Below are 24,009 nucleotides of genomic sequence, written 5' to 3'. Positions count from 1 at the left end.
TTAACAGTTAAACCAACCATTAAACAAACAGACAAACAAACAATGGGTGAAAACATAACCTCCTTGGCAAAGGTAGTTATTCCTCACTTCATTTCAAAAGTCCAAAACTTGACATAAGTCAGATGTAACTTCAGACTCGACTGCCCTGTGAGCAACTGTAAAGGACTCATAACCCGACACAAAAAGGAAAGAAGAAAAACACGTAAAAACACAAAATGTTAAATGTTCCCTGGGAGTTTTTGACCGAGCAGCCTTATAGGAACTGTTTTTGAGGGGTTTCCAGCTTAGTTTGAAACTGCAACGAAAATGAGACAATGGTTTCACACGGTTCCTCTGACTAATGGGCCAAGATAGGCTTCAATACATAAGCAAAGGCAGAGAAGAAGAATATTACAAGCTTGGTTATAACCTTTACTGCATTTATTAAAACATTTCTATGCACATTTAATAAGGAAGGAAATGCATTGCACCCGTTTGACCTCCTGTGTTTTGGTGAATAACACAGAGGATACTCCACAGGGCCTCTTTAACTTCGGTATCTGAAGTGATAGCAGCAAAATCTCAACTTTTCTCTATACATTTATACAATCACGTCAATAGTATATGTTTCTTGGAGCATTAAATCATGATCCGCTTCTTCTTTCCTGTACTAGTCAACTATATTGGCATTTGAAACATTCTATGAAATTCAAACTTCAGTGATAACTTTTGTCAAGTGTCTGACATGTCTAAGTATCTGCTGTAAAATAGGCCTGTGAGGTCAACACATTGTATTTTCATTCTGCCTTGTGTCAGAGCTCAAGCTTTTCTCTTGGTGCACATCCACTCAGTCGGACATTACACAGACCGTGTTCTGTAGCTGACGGGAGAAAATCTGTTTGTTATCTAGTTCAACTGGTTCACACTTTTGTGTTGACACATACAGCTCCTCCGGGTATTATCCAGAAAAGACTGTTTTGTCTCTCAGTGCAAACAGTCTTCCTTCCAAACTACTTCTATGAAAAGTAGCTAAAGTTCGTCCAGAAGGTTGCTCTATCTATTGCTATGATCAAAAACATTGATCAACCAACCCCAAAAACAGCAAATATTTCCAGTGGCCCACGGTTACTTTTGCTGATTCACACTGAACCTGAACCTTTAGTAGAAACTCCTTTAACACTACTTTCAGCATATCTCTCTCGACATTGTCCAAAAAAAGAACCACATTTCATCAGTTTACCAGCAGTCCATCAGAACCCTGGGTGATCCCCTGTCGCAGCCGCCTCTAGTCGACACCTCGTGGAGCCAATGAGCCTCTGAATGTGCAGCTGTGAGGTGCTGAGACTTCTCGGGAGAAACCTCTGACTAAGCTTCTGGCTCTTGGCGGACAGAGGTCACGTCTCCAGCTGTGTGTTACAGCCCGCCTCACTGGTTCTCAGTGGGGTTGAGGTCAGGGGATGTTGCAGGCTGAGACAGCATCTGCTAACTAGCAGTCCACAGGGCAGAGGGGACCTGGTGAACAGAGGTTTTCTCCTGATGAGGGGTGGCGTCGCTGCACAATTTCATCAACACATGACATCAACTCAGGAAGCAAAGTGCAGTGGCATTTGTTTCCTAGCGATATTGACTTAAAATTAGGATATTTTTAAGCCGACATGAATGATTCTGCTGCTGTACCTCAGAGTACTCCCAGTGATCCTCATTGTGAATGTCAAGTTGTACGTTTTGGTGCCTTACTATTTCTGGTGATAACGCAGAAGACTTTGAACACTTCTTTCAAACATACTTTTTTCCATCAGTATAAACACTATTTCCACATCGCCTCTGGAAACTAATTTATAAAATTTTTACACATGTTCAAACTGACTATGCCTTCATAACTTTATCTAAAAATAAAAACTACGATGCACATAAAAACATTTAGATTTCTTTTAGAGGACTTGATGGATAGTCATGGGAATGAGAGTTTTCTTCATCATATATTAGAAACTTCTTTGACGTGTTTTCCTACAACGCATGATATTGCATTGCATTGCAGTTTTAATTTTTTTTGCCTACATCTGAGTTGAAAGCAGCCCTCAGTCATGGTCACACTTGTTTTTCTGACTTTCACTATTAGTGGGAGGTAATGCATCAAAAAATAACTTAACTCTTAAACAAATATGGGTGTGGGTGCTTAAACTGTAATTATCATTATAAAAATCTAAAACAAATGTCATTCTTTTGAGGTAATTTCCTCAGTGTCATAAGACAAATCAGACCTTTTGACTTTTTTAAACATATGACCCATAATGACAATATAGAAAAGGGAAAATATTAAAACCGCCTTTAAATGTATGTGATACTAAAGCCCTGTTCATACCTGACATTAACAGACACCTTGGATGATCCAATAAAAAGTGCACCGCTCTAAATACAAAGGTACCAATCACCAGTAGATGTTAGCGGATGTTAGCGACCACCAGCGGATAGCGTCAACAGCCTTTTAATCAAAAGACACCCTCTTCTAAGGCAAACCCACAACAGGCTGATCAGACCTGGGTGCGGATAATCACTCATTTCCACATAATTTAGATTTAAAGATGGAGCAAAGGGAGTAAGGGCCCTCAGCCGGAGTTTTTCCAGTGAACAACATCTTTTTGTCTTCTCTGTCATCTCTCTTCGTTCCTTGAATTTAGTCGAAATCCTGCCACACTTGACTCCTGGTGCATCATGTGCTGCGTCACACAACACAAGCACACAATGGTGCCCTATGTGTCTGTAAAAGCCTTGCCGGGCTGTGACTGGTCTGAAGTCACTGGAAGGGAAAGTCCACTGTCTTGATACAGTCTCACCTCGGTGGAATAATTTAAGCCCAACTGACGAATTGTTTCTTGAATCTACTGGTTTTGTATCATGTGTATTCCACATGGTCTGAGTGAAACTCTCACTGAGAGCTGTTTCCTTTCTTGTTTTAACCTTTGAAACAAACAGGTGTCTGAAAGTTTCACCCCACTACACTGATGACATGTTTCAGGACTGGTACACTGGCCTTTTTATTATTCATACTTCTTGCGAATGTCTAATCCACTCATACATGATGCTTTAATGGTTTGGTACTGTCATGTCAGGGATTACTTCTCATACACAAACCTCTATTATTATTAATATACATGACACGGGATGTCAGTATTAAGGAGATCTTAAAGCTAACTTATTTTTAGCTAGTAGTTGGTCATTAAAACAAATTGGATTTATTCTTGATGAACTAATATCTATGTTGGAGTAAATTAAATTTCTTTTAAGAGTGAACAGTCGGACCCTTGTGGTGACTTTGAGTGCCGTGTGATCACATGACGTAGTGTAACTGGCATGAGAGAGACATGTGATTTCTGTGATTTGATTTCCAATGATCTGGGTGGAAAAATGTTGAGGTCTGGGATGATAATTTCAATTCTGCACTTAGGTTTAATTCAAACTGATCAGTTTTAGCTTTGAGCAAGACAGGTATTTACTATAAGAAGTGATGCCAGCAACGTCAGGTTTTTAGCTCAAATCTATTTAAATTTTAGCTTGTGAATCAATTGTGGCTCTCTGTTGCATCTTAACAGCTGTAACGGCTGTCAAGCGTGAGTTTCCTACACGTGTCTTTTTCAACGCTTTCATTTCATTACCTCATTGTCTCTGGCTTTTAATTGTAAAACACGAGCACCCTCTACTGGCTAAACAGAAAACATGCAGCCACAGAGAATGCATAGCTGACATTCCATGGATATTTCACAGCTTGTGAGGGATTATGCAGGTTTCTTTTTAACATCAAAAAGATTGCAGTGTAAATATATTTTTGTACAATCACTTTCCCATTTACAACTGTACATAGCCTTTATACATATGTAATAAGCAGTATGTGTGCTTGCGTGTATAAACATATTTCCATACATACATATTTCCCTTTATACATGGAAGCAACTGAGCAAACACAGAGATGGGTTGAGGGAAATTGTCAATATGTGGACCATGATGCCATCTGTTGACTTCAAAGCAAAAGATCAAAGCTGCCCAAAATGATATTTGGATTTCCCTTATTATGGAATGAGAGCAGACATACAGGATCACAATGTCAGCAAATAAAACTTAAACTAGGCAAATTTCAAGAATGTGGAAAAGTTACAACCTCGTTACATCACACAGTAAATAAGGCACAATACTACTTTTGAATTGCTTAATGCTGTTATAAGTATAATTTTTTTCTTTTCTTTTGAGCCTGGTGGATTCATATATCATTCAGTGATGTGCTCATACTGTCGCACTACAACATTTCTCAGACTTTGGGACCTCGTTCAGACCTGGTATTAACAGCTGATGGGATCCAATAACAAGTGGACAGCTCTATGTACATGTGCACATACCCAAGATGCACTGAGGACACGTGGCCACATTCTTTTAGCAGTGTGAATGCAGATATGTCCTGGGACCTCCTACTCAACCGCCATCCTCTGACCTGCTACAGTTTCACAACTCAGACATTTTTATACTTCTCAGTGCATACATCGATTTAGTTGTGGACACTTCCACGATATGAACATTGGCCACTCTATACTGATTTTCTATTTTGTTTTCAACTGAGTAACATCTTTTTTTATTGTAAAGCTAGGCGCATTGATTCCCTCGGCCACTCCTGGCTTCGCTCTCTCCCTCTTTCTCTCCTTTTCAGACCAAAACACACAAATATACTTTCTATAGAGTCTGACGGGCAAAAACAACTTCATTTTGGTCTTCTTAAGCAGAAATGATGTACGTGTTCATTTGCATATAGAGCGGGGAAGTGAGATCTGATGACCAGGTCACAGGAGACATATTCAGGAGGCCTTTTGATGCAAGATGTGAAGTAAATGTGTTACTCATCTGTTGAATGAGCTCTGAAAAAAGAATTGATATATATGACAGTGAGCATGTGGGCGCCACTGTGGCATATGACGAGGCCACCGGGGGCTCCCACACACAGCCAGAGACGAATGAGTAGCTTTTCAGCATTTTATTGTCTTCACACAGTGTAAACATAAACTCAACAAACTCAACTTAATTTGTCCCACACAGCCTTTTCAGGTTTCTAAGCTCAGCCTCTTCCAGGCTCTCCTTGTGTGTCTGTCTTTATCCCATGTGTCTCCGCTGCTGCCTTTTGAAGCCAGCGAGAGTTGATTGGCCAACTTGTCTCAGCTGTGCCAGTCACCTCTCCCTGGTTCACCTGGAGGTTCTCTCACCTCCATGCTCACAATGAACGATTGTCTTACCTGACAAGCAAGATTATGATGGTGTTCCATGATGGTTGGTACAGTGATTCATTCTGAAGCCAGGTATTGATCCATGGCTGCAACGACTTTGGAGTTTGATTCAGGGAAGTTAAGTGAAATGTTAAGTTTGTTCTTGTGCAAAAGAAAATAGTTTAGAGCTCAGAGAAACGTACGTTAAGTGTTTGTTGGTGCAGACTTGATATTCAGACTGAACTTCCATTTCCTTTCTCTGAAAGAAATCTTGAGCAGTCAAAGTTATGAGCAGTGTTTCATGAATCTGAAACCAGGTTAAGAAACTACTGTCAAGGAAATTCCTATTGGTAAATTTCACAAAACAAGGTGTAGTTGTGAGATGTCATCAGAAAGAAGAGGACTGCAAAGCTGCAATATAAAAGCTCCCAAGTCATATTGGTGAAATTCAGTGAGTTACATTGGGTTTACAGATTTTCTCCAGAAATGTGTAAATTCAGGAAAAGAAGAAAAGCCTCAGGATTTATGAAGCATCTCGGCCCCTGAGATTGCTTCTTAAGTGAACAGTTGCTCAGAGAAGAGATGAGGACTTTTATGGCGCTGGAGAGTTTATCGTGCTGAGGATAAAATGGCTGCCTCGAGCAGCCTCGGGGCGGAAGTTATATGAAAAACAGAACAGTGCTACAATAAAAATGAAATCGTACAGATATGATGTTTGTGGTTGATCGTGAGCTTATTTCAGATACAAAGCATGTTAGAGAGATGCTATTGATGCTCTAAACTCTGTTTCACAGTCTCGTCTGATTTCATGCTCACCAGACATGTAATTGGAAGTGTATAGCCGTAGTTATTAATAGAGGCTTTGCTGATTAGCCTACATTGATGTGATGCCTCCTCATTAAAGAAAGGTCCATGCTAAGATAAGAGAAAGGACAGCGTGCCCCTGGAGTCTTGACGCTGGTGGCAGTAAAGTTGGCAGGTGGTGGTTGATGGAAACTTTCAGTTGAATCTCCTTGGAACATTCTGGAGGTAACGGTGGTTAAGAGTGATCATGGACCATTTACGTCAGAATTGTGAATGTAGAGACTTTGATCATATATGAAATCAGAAATAACAAAAGTGTGTAGAGATGGAAACCCCATGAAATACCCCAAATGAATATACAAATTATTGTATGATTATTTACAGTAGTTTCATTGTATAGAATGTGTTTTCCCAACAATTTAAAGAGATGTGATGAGATCTTTTATGATTGAACACTGACAGGGCATCTTATCTTGAAACCACATCTACACTGAGACAAATGCACGTTTCTTCCTCACTTTGACACACAAACACACACAAGCATACTGAAGTACAAGTACAGGACCCTGATTCTTTTCCTAATGTGTGTAGAAAGTGACTCACTTAAATATTTGTTCTTTCCTTCATTAATAAGTATTAAGTTTTTATTAATTCATGTTGGGCTTCCTGCTCATCGGTGGCCTAAAGCAGAAAAAGGACATTTCTTCAGATGACTCACTGAACCTGGATCATTCACTTACTTCCTTTTATGCATTGCTGTTGTTAAGGTTTTCTATTTCTTGAAGTATGTGTATATTGACATTGCCCCAGCCTGTTTGCCTGCCCAGGAAGTCTAAGAAGTTCATAGGAATCAGACTTTAACTCAGCCTCAATTCGTGGCTCTGAAACTAATCAAGCATCTACACAAAAACTTGGTGTGAGTGGACAGCTCACATCAGCTCTATCACATTGTATTCTTCTCACTCCAAAGGGCTATGAATTTACACCTCATCACAAGAATGTGTACAGCAAGTCATGGCCCTTTGGATCAGTGGTTGTGTAGGGTTTTCTCGTTGTTGCTTTGTTGTTGCCCAGACATGCTCGACTGAGCCACTGGCGTCAGAACTGGAGTTGGTCTCCAGGTGTTGCACGGTGGCTGCACACTTTGAGTAAATAGTTTGAAGGGATTAAATGCAGAGGATGAATTTCCTCACAGGACAGAATCAAAAATAACTTGCACCATTATGTCCGTGCCTGTGCAGTATGTGAGCCCACATTATGTTCGTTTTCAACATGGAGGCTTCAACATCAGTTTTTTACACTCGCATTTATGTACACATTTATCATAAAGTATGTTCAGATCTTTATCTGAATTACAATCTTGTCAATATTGAACCCATCAATCAAACATTCACAATGTTGGTTGGAAAAGAGTCTGTGAACCCTGAAGCTGATTAGATCAACAACTATCTGGAGTCAGGAGTTAAAAAACAATGAGTCCAATCAATGAAACAAGATTAGAGCTGGTTAAAGGTTGGAGCTACTTTGATTTACAAACCAAACAAACATTTTGAGAGTTGATTTGTATGAAGCTGTCATCTCAAGGTGTTTACATATTGATCAGTCCAGTGTTTATACATGGAGAAGTGGGTTCGTTACTGAATGCGTCAAAGGAACTATGTAGAACAATTAATGATGAAGCCCAGTGAAACAACTAAAAGCTTAAAGGAATCTCTTTTCATCAGTCAACCATATGGAAATCATTGTGCATGGTTGAATGGAGCAACAGGAAACCATGGAGGAAGCTGCTGTTCTCGAAAGAAACAGTTACTCTGCAATGCTACTGGTAAAATGTGTTGTGGACAGATGAGACTATGGATGAAGCCATCGAGGTTCGAGGTTCAGTTGAAGGGTTCACATACTCTTTCCACTTAAAATGGGATTATTTAATCGATGTGTTCAATAAAGATACAATAGATTATTAATAGTATAAGCATATTGGTTGTCAATGCTTTTTACTTAGAAGAAGACCAGTTCACACTTTAGAACCAATGCAGAAAAGCAGGTATCTCCAAAGAGTTCACACAGTTTTTCTTGCCACTGTAGAGTTTTATAGAAATTGGCAGCAGACAAGATTTTGCTTTTCCATCCATCCATCATCTGCACTGCTTATCTCCTTGGAGGATAACGGGGCTGGAGCCTGTCCCAGCTGACATAGTGCGAGAGGCGTTTTACACCCTGGACAGGTCACTAGGATATCACAGGGCTGACGTAAAGAACCAAATAGTCACTTACACTCACTGGCAGTGAGACTGACTGATCACATTTATGTTGTTTTGTGTCTATGATCCTCCACATACATAAAAACTATGTGTCTGTGTGGATATCACAACTTAATATATTGGCGCTGCCTCAGCAAACCAATACTAAACACCCACACTCATATCTTCCAAACCTTAAAAAAAATACTGAGATGGTGAATGTTGTTTCAACCTCTCAGAGAAAATTGCCAAAAAGTTTAACAAATTATATATTTTTTTTAAGTGAAGGTCTCTGCAGGTGACTAGGAACAGCTGTGGATGTGTTGCTCTCTGATCTTATTCCCTGTGGGGCAGCGATATTATGCACTTCACCTTTTCACTGAGTGATAAAAGAAACAAGGGCAGACATGTCAGCGCTGGCAAATCTATGTTCCCTTTACTTTCAGTTTTTTGGGAGATTAATTAATTGATAAATCATCCACAATCAATGATGTCCTTTGTGATATACAGGTTAAATTAAGCCAATTAAAAGATTAGTTATTTTAATAACAGTGGTGTAAAAATGCTTCAGAGGTTTTGGCAGTAACTTCCCGAGATGATGATGATAATGATGAAATTAAGAAATGCAGACTTAAACTACAACCTAAATGTAGTTTAAAGTTTTGTGTGAATCACCTTTACATGATCCAACAAGTTGGAGCAAATTCTTTTTAGGATCAATATAAATCTGAACATTCCAGTATTCAATATAAAAACTCAGTAAAAAAAGATACACATGTATTCATTAATAAGGTTGTCATTTGCAGTCAAAAATCACTGGCTTAAATCCTACGTATCATTATTTCCTTTTTTCAGATTTTGTTTTATTTTTTTATTTATACTTTTGTATTTATTATCGACATACAAAAAATAACATCATCTGATTGATACACAACAACTGCAACAATAACAAAAACGGCAACGAAAAGTACAAAAACCTACAATGACACAATACACCGCAACATGTAACATAAAGGGGGTGTACAGTACAGTGGCTCATAGGTAGTAATTGAAATCATTATCTTGAGGAATATATGAAAATGTATAATATGGAAAAACCAAAGTGAAGAAACTTTTCACAAAATGTTATAGCACTTATCCCATCAGCTATTTGTTCCATACCAAGAAGATTGGAGAATTCAAGTAACCATGTTTCTATTGAGAAACATTCTGGCCTAAGAATTTTCCAATTTAACAAAATCATTCCATAAGCAGCCATGAAGACAAGGCCTACTATTTTCCTTTCTTCTCTCCTTTCCTCTTTCTATATCCTAAACAAAAAAAACCAGAGGACATGGGGAGAGATTTATATTTATTATTACCGAGATTGAATGAAACACTTCTGCCATAACATATGAATCCAGGCTCACACTTTCCACAACCATGCCAGCAGAGATCCGAGGAGCTTGGGTCTATTTTCTTTTAATTCTGGAGGTTGTGATATAAGCTCTGTTGCTCCTATGTATCATCATTTTCTGATTAAATCAATTACAGATTTATTCACTTGCATTTACTTAGATTGGATACCTGGATTTTATTTATTTCACAATTGAGAAATTCCAAATACATGCCCGTTTTACTCCAATGTTAACAAGCATTTCTGTTTTAAACAACATCATTAAAAATCATTAATATACTGTATATAGTATATTTAGTTGTCATCTACTGTTGGGCCTTCTTTTAACTCTGCTGATTGACATATCCTTTATGTCGATGTTCACATATTTCTTCATATTCACAAAGTGTCCCACTGTTCTTCTTTCTAACAGCTAATAAGGACAATGAACAAGTAGAGGCTGACAGTGAGGCTGCAACTCCCTCAAAACAATCTCCAGAGGACTCCTCTACAGATACGATTCCCTCTTCCCATCATGTCACTGAGCCAGGCCCACCAAACAGAGACTCTCAAGAAGAAGCAAAAGAGCCAGCGGACAGTGGTGTGTCGAAGCCACAACCAGCTGAATCCAATCCCTCAATAGCACCCACCCCAGCTATGTCTAGTCCGTCTCCTGCTGCACAATCCCCTACCACCTCAGTGCTCAGACACCATGAAACAGGTGCCGTTATGGTCACTAAGACCTCGTACGTCATACCAAAGAAGCAGTCTGGACCTCAGCCTCCGTCAGTATTGGCCTCAGCATCTTGCCAGAAGTCCTCTTCAGCCCCCACGCTGCTGAATGAAACCCGAAACCTGCTTGTGCCTCCTGCGCCCAGCGCTCCCTCCTCCAGACCCTCTCAGCCCAACACCCAGGTCAGACAGAGCATCCAGCGCTCCCTCACCGGCATCCTGTTCAAGAGGTGAGAACTGTTTTACAAAGTGTTTGACTGAAAACCTCTTTTTTTTTTGGGTGTATTTACTGACCAGATTATTTGTCAATCATCTACATTTCAGCAGCATTTTCCTAAACTATACATATTTTGGAAATAATATTGACTTACATATCATGAATATCTGTGTAACAACTTGTTGACTTACTGCTTTTGTTTGTTAAGGGTGTGTGACTGTGAGGATTTGGACATGTCTGAGAGTGACGCTGCAAAGCTTGTCGCAAGCATTGAGATGGAGATGTTCGACATATTTCGCAACACAGACAGCAAATACATGAACAAGTACAGAACCATAATGTTCAACCTAAAAGACCCAAGAAACAAGGTGATACAATCTGTCAATGTTTTGTGACTTACATTACATTGGAATATTGCCCATATTTTTGCTATTCACATGTTTGTGATTTCAATTTTGGGGTCTACTTGAATCAGTTTATTTGTTGTATTTTTCAAAACACATCAACTTTTGGCCTGCTTCCTAAAAAGCCCATTCTGCTCTGATTGGTCAACTAGCTTACTCTTTTGTGATTGGTCAACAACATAGAGTGAGTCAGAAATGTCATGCCCCTCGACATGCTCCTGATCAGCAGTAAATGTTGCTGTTGCCATGGTAACATGTTAACGTGGTAGCATGTGACATCCTACCTTGTGATGTAGACACTTTACGCCAAAAGGTCAGGAATATAAAGGTAGATATTCATGGCAATTCAGGAGCAACAGTTTGCTGTGGGAGAGAAAGAAAACTTAAACAAGACAAACAAGCTATGTGACACATTAAGGAAAAGGAAAATCATAATATGGGCACTTAAATATTACAGAAATGTTTCTAATGAACGTTTTTTACAAGCAGCTCATAGTAAAAATGTGTTTCTAGTAAACAGTCTAATTATGGGTTTCTCTCTAGGGCTTGTTGTATCGGGTTGTACAAGGAGATATCAGTCCCTTCAGACTGGCAAGGATGAGCCAGAAGGATATGCAGGCCACCAAGGCACCTGAACCAAGTGCAAAAGAAACAGCAGAGGTAAAGTGGTTTATTACACTTACACTTGTTATCATGCCTCAGAAAGGTTAAACTATGTTTGTGTCAGAAATGACCATGTTCTTCCATTGCTGTGTGTATCTAGGTTAAGGATTCTCCTGCTAAAGCAACAAGTTTACAGCAGAAGCCTGAAGCAGTGAAGGTTGATTTGCCCAGTTTGAATCCTGTTAGACCTGATAGAAGATCCAACAAAAGACCAGAGAGCATGGTGTGAATAACTTATTTCATTAAATTGATCAATATACTGTGCCTCGTGTCCCATGTACACATTTCTCATGAAAGGCCAAGGATGTGTTCGTGGGTCTCATTGGTTTTGTGTCTTTGTCGGTACAGGTTGCTTCCCAGGAACAGAAGAGAAGTCTTCCTGCTCTCAAGATCAGACCAAACCATCCAACCCAGAGCAGCGCTACATCCGATATTCTCACCTGTATGCTTAAGGACACAACATCAGAGCACAAAGCTCACCTCTTTGACCTGAAATGCAAGATATGCACAGGTATTATAATATATTTGGTCAATACTAAACAGATATTATCTTATATTGTTATTTTAGTTATTCTAATAATGATTGGATTTCTTCCCACAGGCCAGATACTACCCGGGGAAGAGGATGAACCCGCAAAGAAAAAACCCAAGATCTCTGAAACAAAAGATAGGAACGAACCCTCTTGGAGAAGGTATACAGGAGGCGACTCTCCTCTGCGGGCGCCACCTGACTCACCAGACATGGACTCCCCAACCTGCCTTGTCATTGACTCTCCAGTACTGACCATTGTAGAATCCCCTGCTTCTCCCATGAGGGATTCTCCAGCCTCCCCTACTTTAGAGTCTCCTGCTTCCCCTGTCTCAGAGTCCCCTGCATCCCCAACTCCAGACATTCCTAAAGTTACTACAACAAAGAAAACATACACACCAGTTGTGATTCCAGCTGTCTCCACTGTGACCATCTCAAGACGTGATCCCCGCACGGCAGCAAGCAGGTTCTCTGCTTCGTCTAGTAGCTCCTTTGGTCCCAGCAACACAACCCTTAACCAATCATCCCCTTATATGTCCATTAAAGAGAAAAGCTCTGCCTTGACCTCTGCATCAGGATCCTCCCTAGCATCAGGATCCTCACTACCACCAACAAAACCTTTACCTAAATCTATCTTAATGAAGCCGTTGTCAGATCCTCGACTCTATGGCCCATCATCAAGGTAAATACAACTCTTGAAAGTTTAAATGTAAATATATTCTGTTTTAAATTATATACATTAGATTATAATAAGCACGATGTGATTGTTATTGTGCTGCTGTGGCTTGTGTTTCAGGACTGTGATCTCTGAATCACCGGGTGCTGGAGAGACTGCTCAGTTCCTTTCTAAGCAAGAGATACTGTGGAAAGGCTTCCTAAACATGCTCAATGTAGCCAAGTTCGTTACGAAGGGATATCTGGTTTCAGGATCTGCCGAAAACCTTAAAGCGGTACAGTACTGCACTTTAACTTTTCATACATATTCTGTTATTCACACAGCACAGTATTCATCAAATCTGTCTTTGTCTTACTGTATGTTGTTTTGTGTAGGATCTACCGGATACCATACAAATCGGGGGACGAATCATGCCTGAAACAGTTTGGGACTATGTTGCAAAGCTAAAGACCTCTGTTAACAAGGCAAGCAGTACACAATGTATATGTACTTTCTCTTTCTGCACCCAATATATGTTCAAGTTTTTCAGTATCATAAACCTTGTTTTGTTTGTTTTTTGCGTATTAGGAGTTATGTGTGATCCGGTTTCAGCCCGCAACAGAAGAGGAGGAGGTTGCCTATGTCTCCCTGTTTTCGTATTTCAGCAGTAGAGGTCGTTTTGGGGTTGTTGCCAATAGCAGCCGCTCTCTCAAGGATGTATACCTTGTCCCACTCGGTGCAAAAGAATCAATCCCATCGATGCTGCAACCTCTTGAAGGGCCAGGTGAGATGATACCTCGTCTACGGCAGTAGTCTTGCATAAAAAACATTTACATTGTTTGGCATAGGCAAGCAACTATATTAATGGCTTTAACAGTGACATCTTACTCAGGCCACAATAACACAACAAATAAAAATGGTTTGTCCTGCTGTTGGTTTTCTATTTTATTGACTTAAAGGTGTCCTGCTGTTCCATCTACTTAAAAAATTTGAAATGTTATCCACCAGTAAATCACTTCTTGCACATCTCTTATGATTAAATAACCAACTCCCTTTTATAAAATGTAAAAAATTTGGCCGATGTCAGTATTTGGCCTCTAATAGTAGACAACAAAAAGTTATGTGAGCAAAGAAAATAATATCTGTTTAAATTAAACCTAAATATTGAATATGTGCTTAATGCTTTAAAACAACTCTCATCAGTTCACACTGTCAGTTCTGTCAGAGGTCATAACAATATAATTTTGACAGTTGTTTGCCAATACATGTCTGTTATGTGAATCTGAATATTTATTTGACCTTTCCGACCAAGATCTCATTTAAGGATTTATTTTTCTTGCCTTTCTTTATTTCTTAGGGCTTGAAAAAAACCGACCCAATCTTCTTCTGGGTCTTGCAATTATCCAGAAGACAAAACGTCCAGGTTGCTTGCCTCAGGAAATTGAAGAAAAGAGACCCAAAGTTCATATGGCCAAAGACCCAATGTGGATGCCAAAACCACCAGTCCTCTATGGTTCTAACAAATTGGAGATATTCCAACCCTATGATCCAGAGACTCCTGCTACTTCTTTCCATCCTCGTTCACCATCTTGCCCTGGCTCACCATCAGATTCTTCGTCTTCTGGCTCAGTTACCGTACCACCTCCTTTCACTTCTATGAGAGTGACTCCTCCTGTTTCTTCCCCTTTTGCTGTTTCTGCATCTACCTCCAATAGCATCTCGGACAAGAGTTCCAAAACAGAATCTAATGACAAAACACCACTACAGACTATCTTGAAATCGATGTACCGCAACAAGCAAACTGACTCTAAGGCCTCTGTTGTAGGAAGTTCTGCAACAAGTGTTAAAAACATCCCTGTGTTTTCTCACGTGTCTGCATCCATGGTGGATCCAATCGTCCAACAATATGGGCAGAAATCCAAAGTGAAAAAGATAGAAGAAGAGGAAAATTACTATGACCGACCATATGACCCAGAGGAGGAGTATGATCCAGCCATGGGATATGGAGTGGCTGCTCCACAGAACATAGAAACGATTAAGAAAGATGGCCCTGCAGTATCAGGCTTCGTGGAGGACGATATAGCCTATGATCCAGAGGATGAGACTATCTTCGAAGATATTCAAAGTGATAATCATGTTACAAAGGCCCCTGTTACAACATCAGATTCTACATCATGCCCAGCACCATCTTCTACCCAGGTTGTAACACCATCTGCAACTACCACTCCTGTGCAAACTACCCCAGCTGCAGTCATGCCAACTCTTCCTACAGGCATTGTAGTTGTCTCAGCTGCAACATTGTCTGAACAGCAGCGCATGCTGGAGGAGCTTAATAAACAGATTGAAGAACAGAAACGACAGTTGAAAGAGCAAGAAGAGGCACTACGTCAACAGAGAGAGGCTGTGGGTATGTTCATGGCTAAATTTTCAGTTTCTGATTCCATGATGTCTCCTCCACAAAGATCATTGCCTCTTAGTCAACTGTCATCACTGCAGAGTGGCATAATGCAAACAGAATCCAGGCCTTCGGAATCAACAGACAAGACCAGCAACCCCACAGAGGCTGTGGACAAATCAAATGTGGATTCACAATCTGTTGAGTTAGAAACAGCCACTGCCCTCCCTGCTTCTAAAAATGACACAGATAACATTGTAGAGCAAGATAAAACGCAAAACAATGTTGAGGATAGTGACAAGTATTCTTCTGCTGGAGAGATTGAAGATTCTGATGTAGCCTATGACCCTGAGGATGAATCACTCTTTAATTTAATTCAAGAGGATGTATTTCAAGGAAGCAGTATGCATTCACCAGGGCATAGTTCTAGCCGCAAGGGTGCTCTGCCAAATTCATACAACAGCAAAAAGCGAAGGTCGTCACCAAAGAGGCGGAGTCATCGTGAAAGGGACTCCCATAGAAGTCCTTCAAGTAGGTCACAGAGGCGTTCTCCTTCACATTCCCGTAGACGTAAAGAAAAGGATAGACACAAAAGAAGTGAAAGAGACAGGTCAAGGCATAGAGCTAGAAACCAGTCTGAACATCAGGGTCGCCATCGTAAAGAGCATAGTACACGCCGTCATTCTCATGGTCATACAAGATCTCCATCATCTCCTATAAAAACAGATTTTGCGTCCCTTTCACCGAAGCAGAACAGAGGACCATCCCCTCAAGTCCCTGAGAAATCAAATTCTGAAAATGTCCCAAGTGATCTGCTGGAGTCAGTTGATGGACAATCTGTCGATGGTAACACACCATCATTTGCCCCTGTTACCATTAAAAATGAGCATGTTTCTGAGTGCCCAGATAAAGACATTTTGCCTCATTCACATGAACTTGTTCATAATGTGAAGCTTGAGATATCAGAACCACCAAAATCCCATGACCTCCAAAATAATTCAGTCAGTGGTTCTTCTACCCCGGTGGAAAAAAAACCTCAACAGCAAACTGTGTTTCACAATAAATATGAAAATACAGTTCCTTTAAGAGAAATTGACCCACCCCTTCGAGATTCTCCTCAAAGCCCTGATCCAGAACCACAATTCTTGAAACATAGCAGCATAGAAAAGAGTGACTCCTTTGAGACTGAGGAAATCAGAGATCCTGAGACACATATCAAAGTCTCAATGCCATTTGTTAAAGTTGAAAATACTTATCTGCCTATTGGTGCTCAAGCAACAGTGCCCAATATACTGGGAAGTCCAAAATCAAATATCAGAAATTTGGATTTTAAACCTCTACATCTACATGACTCAAGTGTTAGAGATCAATGTATGATTGAGGCAGAGAAACAGTCAGAAGGGGGGAAAAACCATCAACAAATGTTGGGTCAAGGGGGGACAGATTTAAAGCTAGCCAGAGACTCAGATATTCAGGGCCCTGAAATAGACCAACTGTCAAAACATTTAAGGAATCCAGGACTAGATATGAAACAACAGATAGAGCCAAGAGACACAGAAATTCGATTTCCAGGGTCTGATCGGAGAGGAGCAGGTATGCAAGGCATGCAAGGCATTGGCCCCAACATTTGGGGCCCTGGGCCACACATTAGAGACTCAGGGGTGAGGAGTCCAATGCAATCATCAGACAGATTGGGGCATTACACAAGTGGTTCAGAGTCAAGAGACCAAAAACAAAGAGGCGAGAGTCCACATACTAGGGGTATGAGATCTGCTATGATGGGTGGAGATATAAGAGATCAGAGTCCAGATATAAGCGGTGCAGGTCCATCTCTCAGGGATGAAAGAAGTGTTCGAAGGCAATCAAGACATGATGACAGTTCAGTTCGTGCGCATGCAGAACATATGAAGGAGCCACAGACAGATATTAGGGCTGAAAGGAGTATGCATGGTCTGAACACGAGAGAATCAGACACTATGCATGAGCCTAAAAGGCACAATGTGACAGGAGGGTCTGGTCAACATATTGATAGTACGGTTGGCTCAGATACAAGAGGTGATAAAAGTGAGTCAAGTGCAAGGAGACCATATCAATTTAGCCAAGGGGACAGAGGTCCCATGCCCAAAATTACAAATCCAGACTGCAGAGGTTCAGCACCAGGTGTTGTTGGTCCTGATATGTTTGGTCATAGAAGTCAAAATATAAGCCTGGCTCCAACAGATTCGACTGGCCTAGAATCAGACAGAAATGATTGGAGAGGGCCAGATAGGGCAAAATTATGTTCAGTTACAGGAATGTCATTTATGCAAAATGAATGGATGGCTTACCACCCTGATAAGAGAGGAGCCAACCTGGAGACACAGGGGCCTGACAGAGGACAAAAGGCTTCTGATTTCATGGCACCAGGACCTAATATGGAGGTTCATATGCCTGACAGGAGAGGGCCAGAAGGTCCAGATTTCAGGAGACTAGAGTATGAAAGGAGAGATCCAACTATGGACAATCTAGGACCTGGCATGAGAGGACCAGTGGTTGCTAGGAGGGGTCTGGCTTTGGAGCATCCTGAAACTGACAGGAAGGAACCTGGTGGCCTACATTTCAGAGGTCCAGGGCCTGAGAGAAGAGGCCCAGCTATAGAAGATCAAGGACCTGACATGAGTGTGCCGGCAGATGCAGATTTCAGCGAACCATGGCCCAAAAGAGGAGGGCCTGATATGGTTGGTCCAGGGCCTGACAGAAGAGGACCAGGATGTCTGGATTTCAGAGGTATATCTATGGAGGGCACTGGAATTCACAGGAGAGCACCTGAAGGAAGAGGCCCTGCTATGGAGGGTCCTGGGACTGACAGGAGAGGGCTTGAAGGTCCAGATTTTAGAGGACCAAGACCTGAAAGGAGAGGTCCTGCTATGGAAGGTCCTGGGGCTGATAGGAGAGGGCCTGAAGGTCCAGATTTCAGAGGACCAGGACCTGAGAGGAGAGGTCCTGCTATGGACGGCCCTGGTACTGATGGGAGAGGACTTGAAGGTCCAGATTTCAGGGGACCAAGACCTGAAAGGAGAGGTCCTGCTATGGAAGGCCCTGGGAGTGACAGAAGAGGGCCTGAAGGTCCAGATTTCAGAGGACCAAGACCTGAAAGGAGAGGTCCTGCTATGGAAGGTCCTGGGACTGATAGGAGAGGACCTGAAGGTCCAGATTTCAGAGGACCAAGACCTGAAAGGAGAGGTCCTGCTATGGACGGTCCTGGTCCTGATAGAAGAGGACCTGAAGGTCCAGATTTTAGAGGACCAAGACCTGAAAGGAGAGGTCTTGCTATGGAAGGTCCTGGTCCTGATAGAAGAGGACCTGAAGGTCCAGATTTTAGAGGACCAAGACCTGAAAAGAGAGGTCTTGCTATGGAAGGTCCTAGTCCTGATAGAAGAGGGCCTGAAGGTCCAGATTTTAGAGCACCAAGACCTGAAAGGAGAAGTCCTGCTATGGAAGGTCCTGGGACTGATAGGAGAGGGCCTGAAAGTCAAGATTTTAGAGCACCAAGACCTGAAAGGAGAAGTCCTGCTATGGACGGTCCTGGGACTGACAGGAGAGGACCTGAAGATCCAGATTTCAGAGGGCCAAGACCTGAAAGGAGAGGTCCTGCTATGGAAGGTCTTGGGGCTGATAGGAGAGGACCTGGGGGTCCAGATTTTAGAGCACCAGGACATGACAGGAGAGGTCCTGCTATGGACGGTCCTGGGACTGACAGGAGAGGACCTGAAGATCCAGATTTCAGAGGGCCGAGACCTGAAAGGAGAGGTCCTGCTATGGAAGGTCTTGGGGCTGATAGGAGACGACCTGGAGGTCCAGATTTTAGAGCACCAGGACATGACAGGAGAGGTCCTGCTATGGACGGTCCTGGGACTGACAGGAGAGGACCTGAAGATCCAAATTTCAGAGGACCAAGACCTGAAAGGAGAAGTCCTGCTATGGAACGTCCTGGCACTGATAGGAGACGACTTGAAGGTCCAGCTTTTAAAGGAACAGGACATGAAAGGAGAGGTCCCGCTATAGATGGCCCTGGACCTGGCAGAGGAGGACCTGGAGGTCCAGATTTCAGAGGGCCAGGAGCTGAGAACCGAAGTTTATTAATAGAGAGTCCTGGGCCTGACAGTAGAGGACCTGTGGGTTCAGATTTCAGTGGACCGAGACCTGAAAGAAGAGGTACTCCTTTGGAGGATCCTGGGATTGATTGGAGAGGACCTGCAGGTCCAGATTTCAGAGGACCGGAGCCTGAAATGAGAGATCCTGGTATGGGGGGTCTTGGAATAAACAGGAGAGGACCTACAGGGCCTGATAGGAGAGGTTATTCTATGGCCGGTCAGGGGCCTGACAGGATAGGAATTGAAAGTCCACATTTAAGAGGACTAGGACCTGAAAGGAGCTGTCCTACTATCGAAGGCCCTGGGACTGACGGGAGAGGACCCGAAGGTCCAGATTTCAGACCACCAGGACATGAAAGGAGACGTCCTGCTATGGAGGGTCCTGTCAAAAGAGGACCAGGACATCCAGATTTCCAAGGACAAGAGCCTGAAAGGAGAGTACCAGCAGGTCCAGACAGAGGGCCTGGCTGTGAATGGAGAGGTCACTCTGTGGAGGGACCTAACAGGAGAGGAGGACCAGGACATCAAAATGCTGGTGGACTTGGTCCTGAAAAGCCAGGCCCATATATGGGGCCTTCTGGGCCTGACTCCATAGGAATGGGACAAGACAGACCACCTGGTACTCAAAGTCAGGGAATGGGAGGACCACACTTCAGGGGTCCAGGGTCTGACAGAGAGTATCCAAATATGGAGGGCCCAGGGCCTGATATGAGAATGGCAGGTGGTCCAAACATGAGGGGGCCAGGACTTCAACATTCAGGTTCAAACATACAGGATCCAGGGCCTGACAGAGGACATTTCATGGGTCCTGGGCCAGAGAGAAGGCCTCCAGATATGAAGGAAACAGAAAACAGCATGAACTTTCCAGGACCCCCACAGTTCATGGGCCCTGAACTAAAAAGATACCCTCCAGATATGGATGGCCCAGAGTTTGGTAGGAGAGGTCCACCCTTCAGAAGTGTGAGGCCTGAAAGAGCTGTTACGGAGGGACATGATACTGGTCCAAGAGGTCCAGAATTTAGAGCACCAGGTTGTGAATTCAGAGGTCCAGACATTGAGAGCCCAGGCCCTGGTAGGAGAGAATCAGGAGGCACAGGCTCCAGGGAACCTGGACCTGAAAGGAGACGATCAGTTGGTCCAGACATAGGAGGCCCAGGCATAAAACAGAGAGGTCCTAATACAGAAGGTCTAAGGCATGATAGAAGAAATGACTGGGGAATGGCTGATTTTGATGACTCACATGCTAACCGAGAAATCCCAGGTATAGAGGGTCCAGGATCTGATAGAATATCTGATAGAAATATGAGGGCTCCAAGGCCTATGAGGAGAAATGTTAGAAGACCAGGGCCAGATTCTAGCCTAATTCGGGGAGAGAGATGGAGGGGCGCAAACATACAAGAACAATGGTCAGATATGAGAGGGCCAAATATGGAGGCTGTCGACAATGAGCAGGAATATTCAGGAGATAATTTGGAAAGACGTGGCAACAGGGGCCCAAGACCTATCCAGGAAGGTCCAGATGAGAAGGGCCAAGAAAGTGGGCCAGGTCTTCAAAGTGAATGGAGAGGTGCTGGAGAGAGGGGGCAAACACCAGTACAGGAAAGACCAGATTTTAGTTTTCCAGGGCCTGTTATGGGTCCACAAGATGATTGGAATGCTCCAGGTTGCGGGGGTCCAGGGCCTTTCCAAGATAATCCAGACATGATGTACCAAGGTCCAAGGGGAGAACCTGGAAATGAACATAGAGAGCCTGATAGACAAGGTGCTGGGTCAAACAGAGGTGGACTAGGGACATTTTTTAGAGGGGAAAGAGATCCAGATAATAGAACAAAAGGCCTTGATAGAAGAGGTTCAGGCTTTGTGGGACCAGGGACAGATATGAAAGGGGGTCCAGATATGGCAAATGACTGGAGGCAGCCAGACTTCAGGGGGGATATGAGAGGGCCAAACATGGAAGGACCTGGTGCACATAGGAGAGGCCCAAGGGGATTTGAAGCCTTCAATAGAATAGATTCCGAAGGTTCAAATTTAAGACGACCAGAACCTGTAAACAGAAGTTCGGACATTGAGGGTCCAGGGGCTGATGGAATGTTTTCAGATTGTGGGGGGCGAGGATCTGATAGGCGAGAGGCAGACATGGAAAGCCATGGACCAAGTAGACGAAGATTTGAGCATGAGTTTAGAAGGGAGAAGAGAGGTCCACACATGAGACGGCTAGGGCCTGATGAAAGTTCAGATGCAAGACATGGGCCTGGTAGGTGGGATTCAAACTCTGAGGTTCCTGGGTCTGATAGAAGAGGTCCAGACATGATGGGCCCGGGTTTAGACTCCAGGGGATCTGAGCCAGCCATGAAGAATGACATGCAAGCTATAAGACATTCAGATGAAACTGCATCACGTCATTTCAATAGTCCACATCACATGACCAGATCCCAAGGTCCTAGTAATCCACACTCTGCAGTGTTCAATGGGCCCCCGGGTTTTCCTTCAAACAGTGGAAAACCACAGAGACCTAGAGCTGCCTTACTTCCCACTCCAACGGAGGGTCTTATGCGCTTCCCAAATGTGATCAACCATTCTGATGTATTCACCCCGAAACCAAAACAAATGCATTTCTCTGCAGACAGGGAGTGGAGTAGAGATAGAGCAGTGGGTCAAAAACAGGAGAAAAGTCCTGCTAGCACATTGGCAGATGCAAACACAGGGTTGGGAAAAGAAAAAAGGCCGGAGAGCAGTGAAACTGATAAACAAGGGGTTAGTGGAGCATCCAATGAAACTAAAATCAATCGAAGTATAAATAGTGATGGAAATAAAACAAATGTCAAGCCAAGTTAGAGATGGGCAAAAATCTAAATGCTTGGGCCCCCTCAGTACAGGGGGTGGATAGAGATACTACAACATAACCACACTGAATGTATCAACGGTCAAAGCCATGCAAGATCACACATTGTTGCTTGATATGGAAATGCTTAGGGTATTTGAGTTCACGTTGTTGTAGTTTTGTGTTAAATTAATCATTTATTTTTGTTATTTGATGACATGTCTCTTAAACCTAACCAGCTGTGAATTTCCTTTTGAAAATACAGAATTGTTTTGTACAGAAAATGTACAGTTTTTGTTTTTTTAGTTTTTTTTTAACATAGCCATAGTGTCGGTACAGTAACCTTGATCTGGCTTTTATGTTCCTCTGCTGATACCACGTAGCTTATTTCAAGTCAATAAAGTTACGTATACCTTTTTTAAAATTTGTATTGTCGTATATTTAAGCAGCAGTGATGTTGAAGATGATGATGAAGGAATCTCCGCGGACACCGTTCTTGCTTGTATAATAAGGTTTATTACACAGAAGTTACAGGTCAGGACGGGTACCTAGGTATACCCGGAGACGTTCTCGGCCAATGCAGAAGTCTGAGTCGCCGGTGCCGGACAAGCATTCATATAGGGAACTTGTTTACGCCCAAAACTAGAGATAAAATGACATCATACATAGGGGCATCTAATTCGAAACATGCTTCCTACTTGAAGATGGGAACCTCTCCACCTAACAGGTCAAAGAGCATTCTCAGGAAGAGATAACTAACAAGTAACATATTGTAATAGCACTTAGGGAGTCTGAGAGTCCAGAAACCAGGCGCCGCTAGCTGTAAACATGTCATTATGTTTTACACACGTGTCAAAATGATCCATGTTAACTAAATACACCACAGTATTAAGTCTGATTTTGTCATTGATATTAAGATTGATTGATTGATGTTTATTGCCTTTTGTGGGAAGAAAGCAAACCATGAATTTGTACTTTTTTACAGGTAAAGTCAAAAAGGTTCCTTAACACAAGTAGACACATTTTATAAGGTTTCTGGTGTCTCTTTAGAGGCAATATTCTTAATTGCTTATCATGACAGCTTTGTTGTTTGTGACAATAAAGGCAAGAAACTCCACTTGGAAATAAATGTAAATGTAAATAAGCTAATTATAGTTTTTAGAATTGTTTATAATACATGTGGTACAGTATCTATCTATGAGATGAAGTGGGTTAGAAATATAAAGTAAAATATATGAATATTCAACTACAAGAGCCTCAAAGTCATTTGAATACATGTATTCGTTTACACTTGTGTATCATGTAGATTTGGGTATTTTTCACATTACAAGCACCAGCTTTGAATTGATTCAGATTTTCTTGGGCTCTTGCTATGACAACAAGATGGAGAAAGACAATAAGTAGGCAAGAGGAAGTCCTTGGGAATAAAAACATCAATGCTGATGGATGACTGAAGTTATATTGTCCATAACAACCCTCTCCTGAAGAGCTCATGTCTCACCAGTGGGGGGCGACAGCATTCAGTTGAATCACTTGTCTTCCATTAGTAGATATTGATACAGCTTTGGTAACTTGGTTGAAGTGTCTTTCTCACACCAGGGACATGTTCTTGTTGCAGCAGCAGACAGACTGAGGTAGACGAGAGAATATAAAACAAGCACTTGATCAAAAGTATAAAAATTGAATGACAAATTACAGAGAATATTTATGTAATATACACCTTCCACTAAGGAAATATTGTTTGTAGAGAAATGTACTTGAATAAAGTGCATATATATATGGAGAGAGTACTTTTAATGTCCAGCTATATATATTTGATCTA

At 42.1% G+C, this 24,009-nt stretch overlaps 1 protein-coding gene across 1 annotated transcript in view; it reads left to right on the top strand.

Moving 5' to 3' along the window:
• The window catches only part of si:ch73-181d5.4, a 29,262-nt gene extending 7,061 nt beyond the window's left edge, over positions 1–22,201 (top strand). Inside the window, exons 7-17 of the mRNA XM_034591207.1 lie at positions 10,072–10,600; positions 10,796–10,955; positions 11,535–11,651; positions 11,755–11,877; positions 12,003–12,165; positions 12,256–12,865; positions 12,980–13,133; positions 13,234–13,323; positions 13,427–13,622; positions 14,196–19,334; positions 19,371–22,201. Coding sequence (XP_034447098.1) covers positions 10,072–10,600; positions 10,796–10,955; positions 11,535–11,651; positions 11,755–11,877; positions 12,003–12,165; positions 12,256–12,865; positions 12,980–13,133; positions 13,234–13,323; positions 13,427–13,622; positions 14,196–19,334; positions 19,371–22,201 — 10,112 coding nt within the window. The remainder of the gene's footprint in view (positions 1–10,071; positions 10,601–10,795; positions 10,956–11,534; positions 11,652–11,754; positions 11,878–12,002; positions 12,166–12,255; positions 12,866–12,979; positions 13,134–13,233; positions 13,324–13,426; positions 13,623–14,195; positions 19,335–19,370) is intronic.
• The last annotated feature ends 1,808 nt before the right edge of the window (positions 22,202–24,009 follow it).

This window comes from Hippoglossus hippoglossus, chromosome 7 (genome assembly GCF_009819705.1).
Source record: "Hippoglossus hippoglossus isolate fHipHip1 chromosome 7, fHipHip1.pri, whole genome shotgun sequence".
NCBI classification, from domain to species: Eukaryota; Metazoa; Chordata; class Actinopteri; order Pleuronectiformes; family Pleuronectidae; genus Hippoglossus; species Hippoglossus hippoglossus.
The sequence above is the reverse complement of the archived record's forward strand: the minus strand, read 5'-3'. Positions and strand labels throughout refer to the sequence as shown.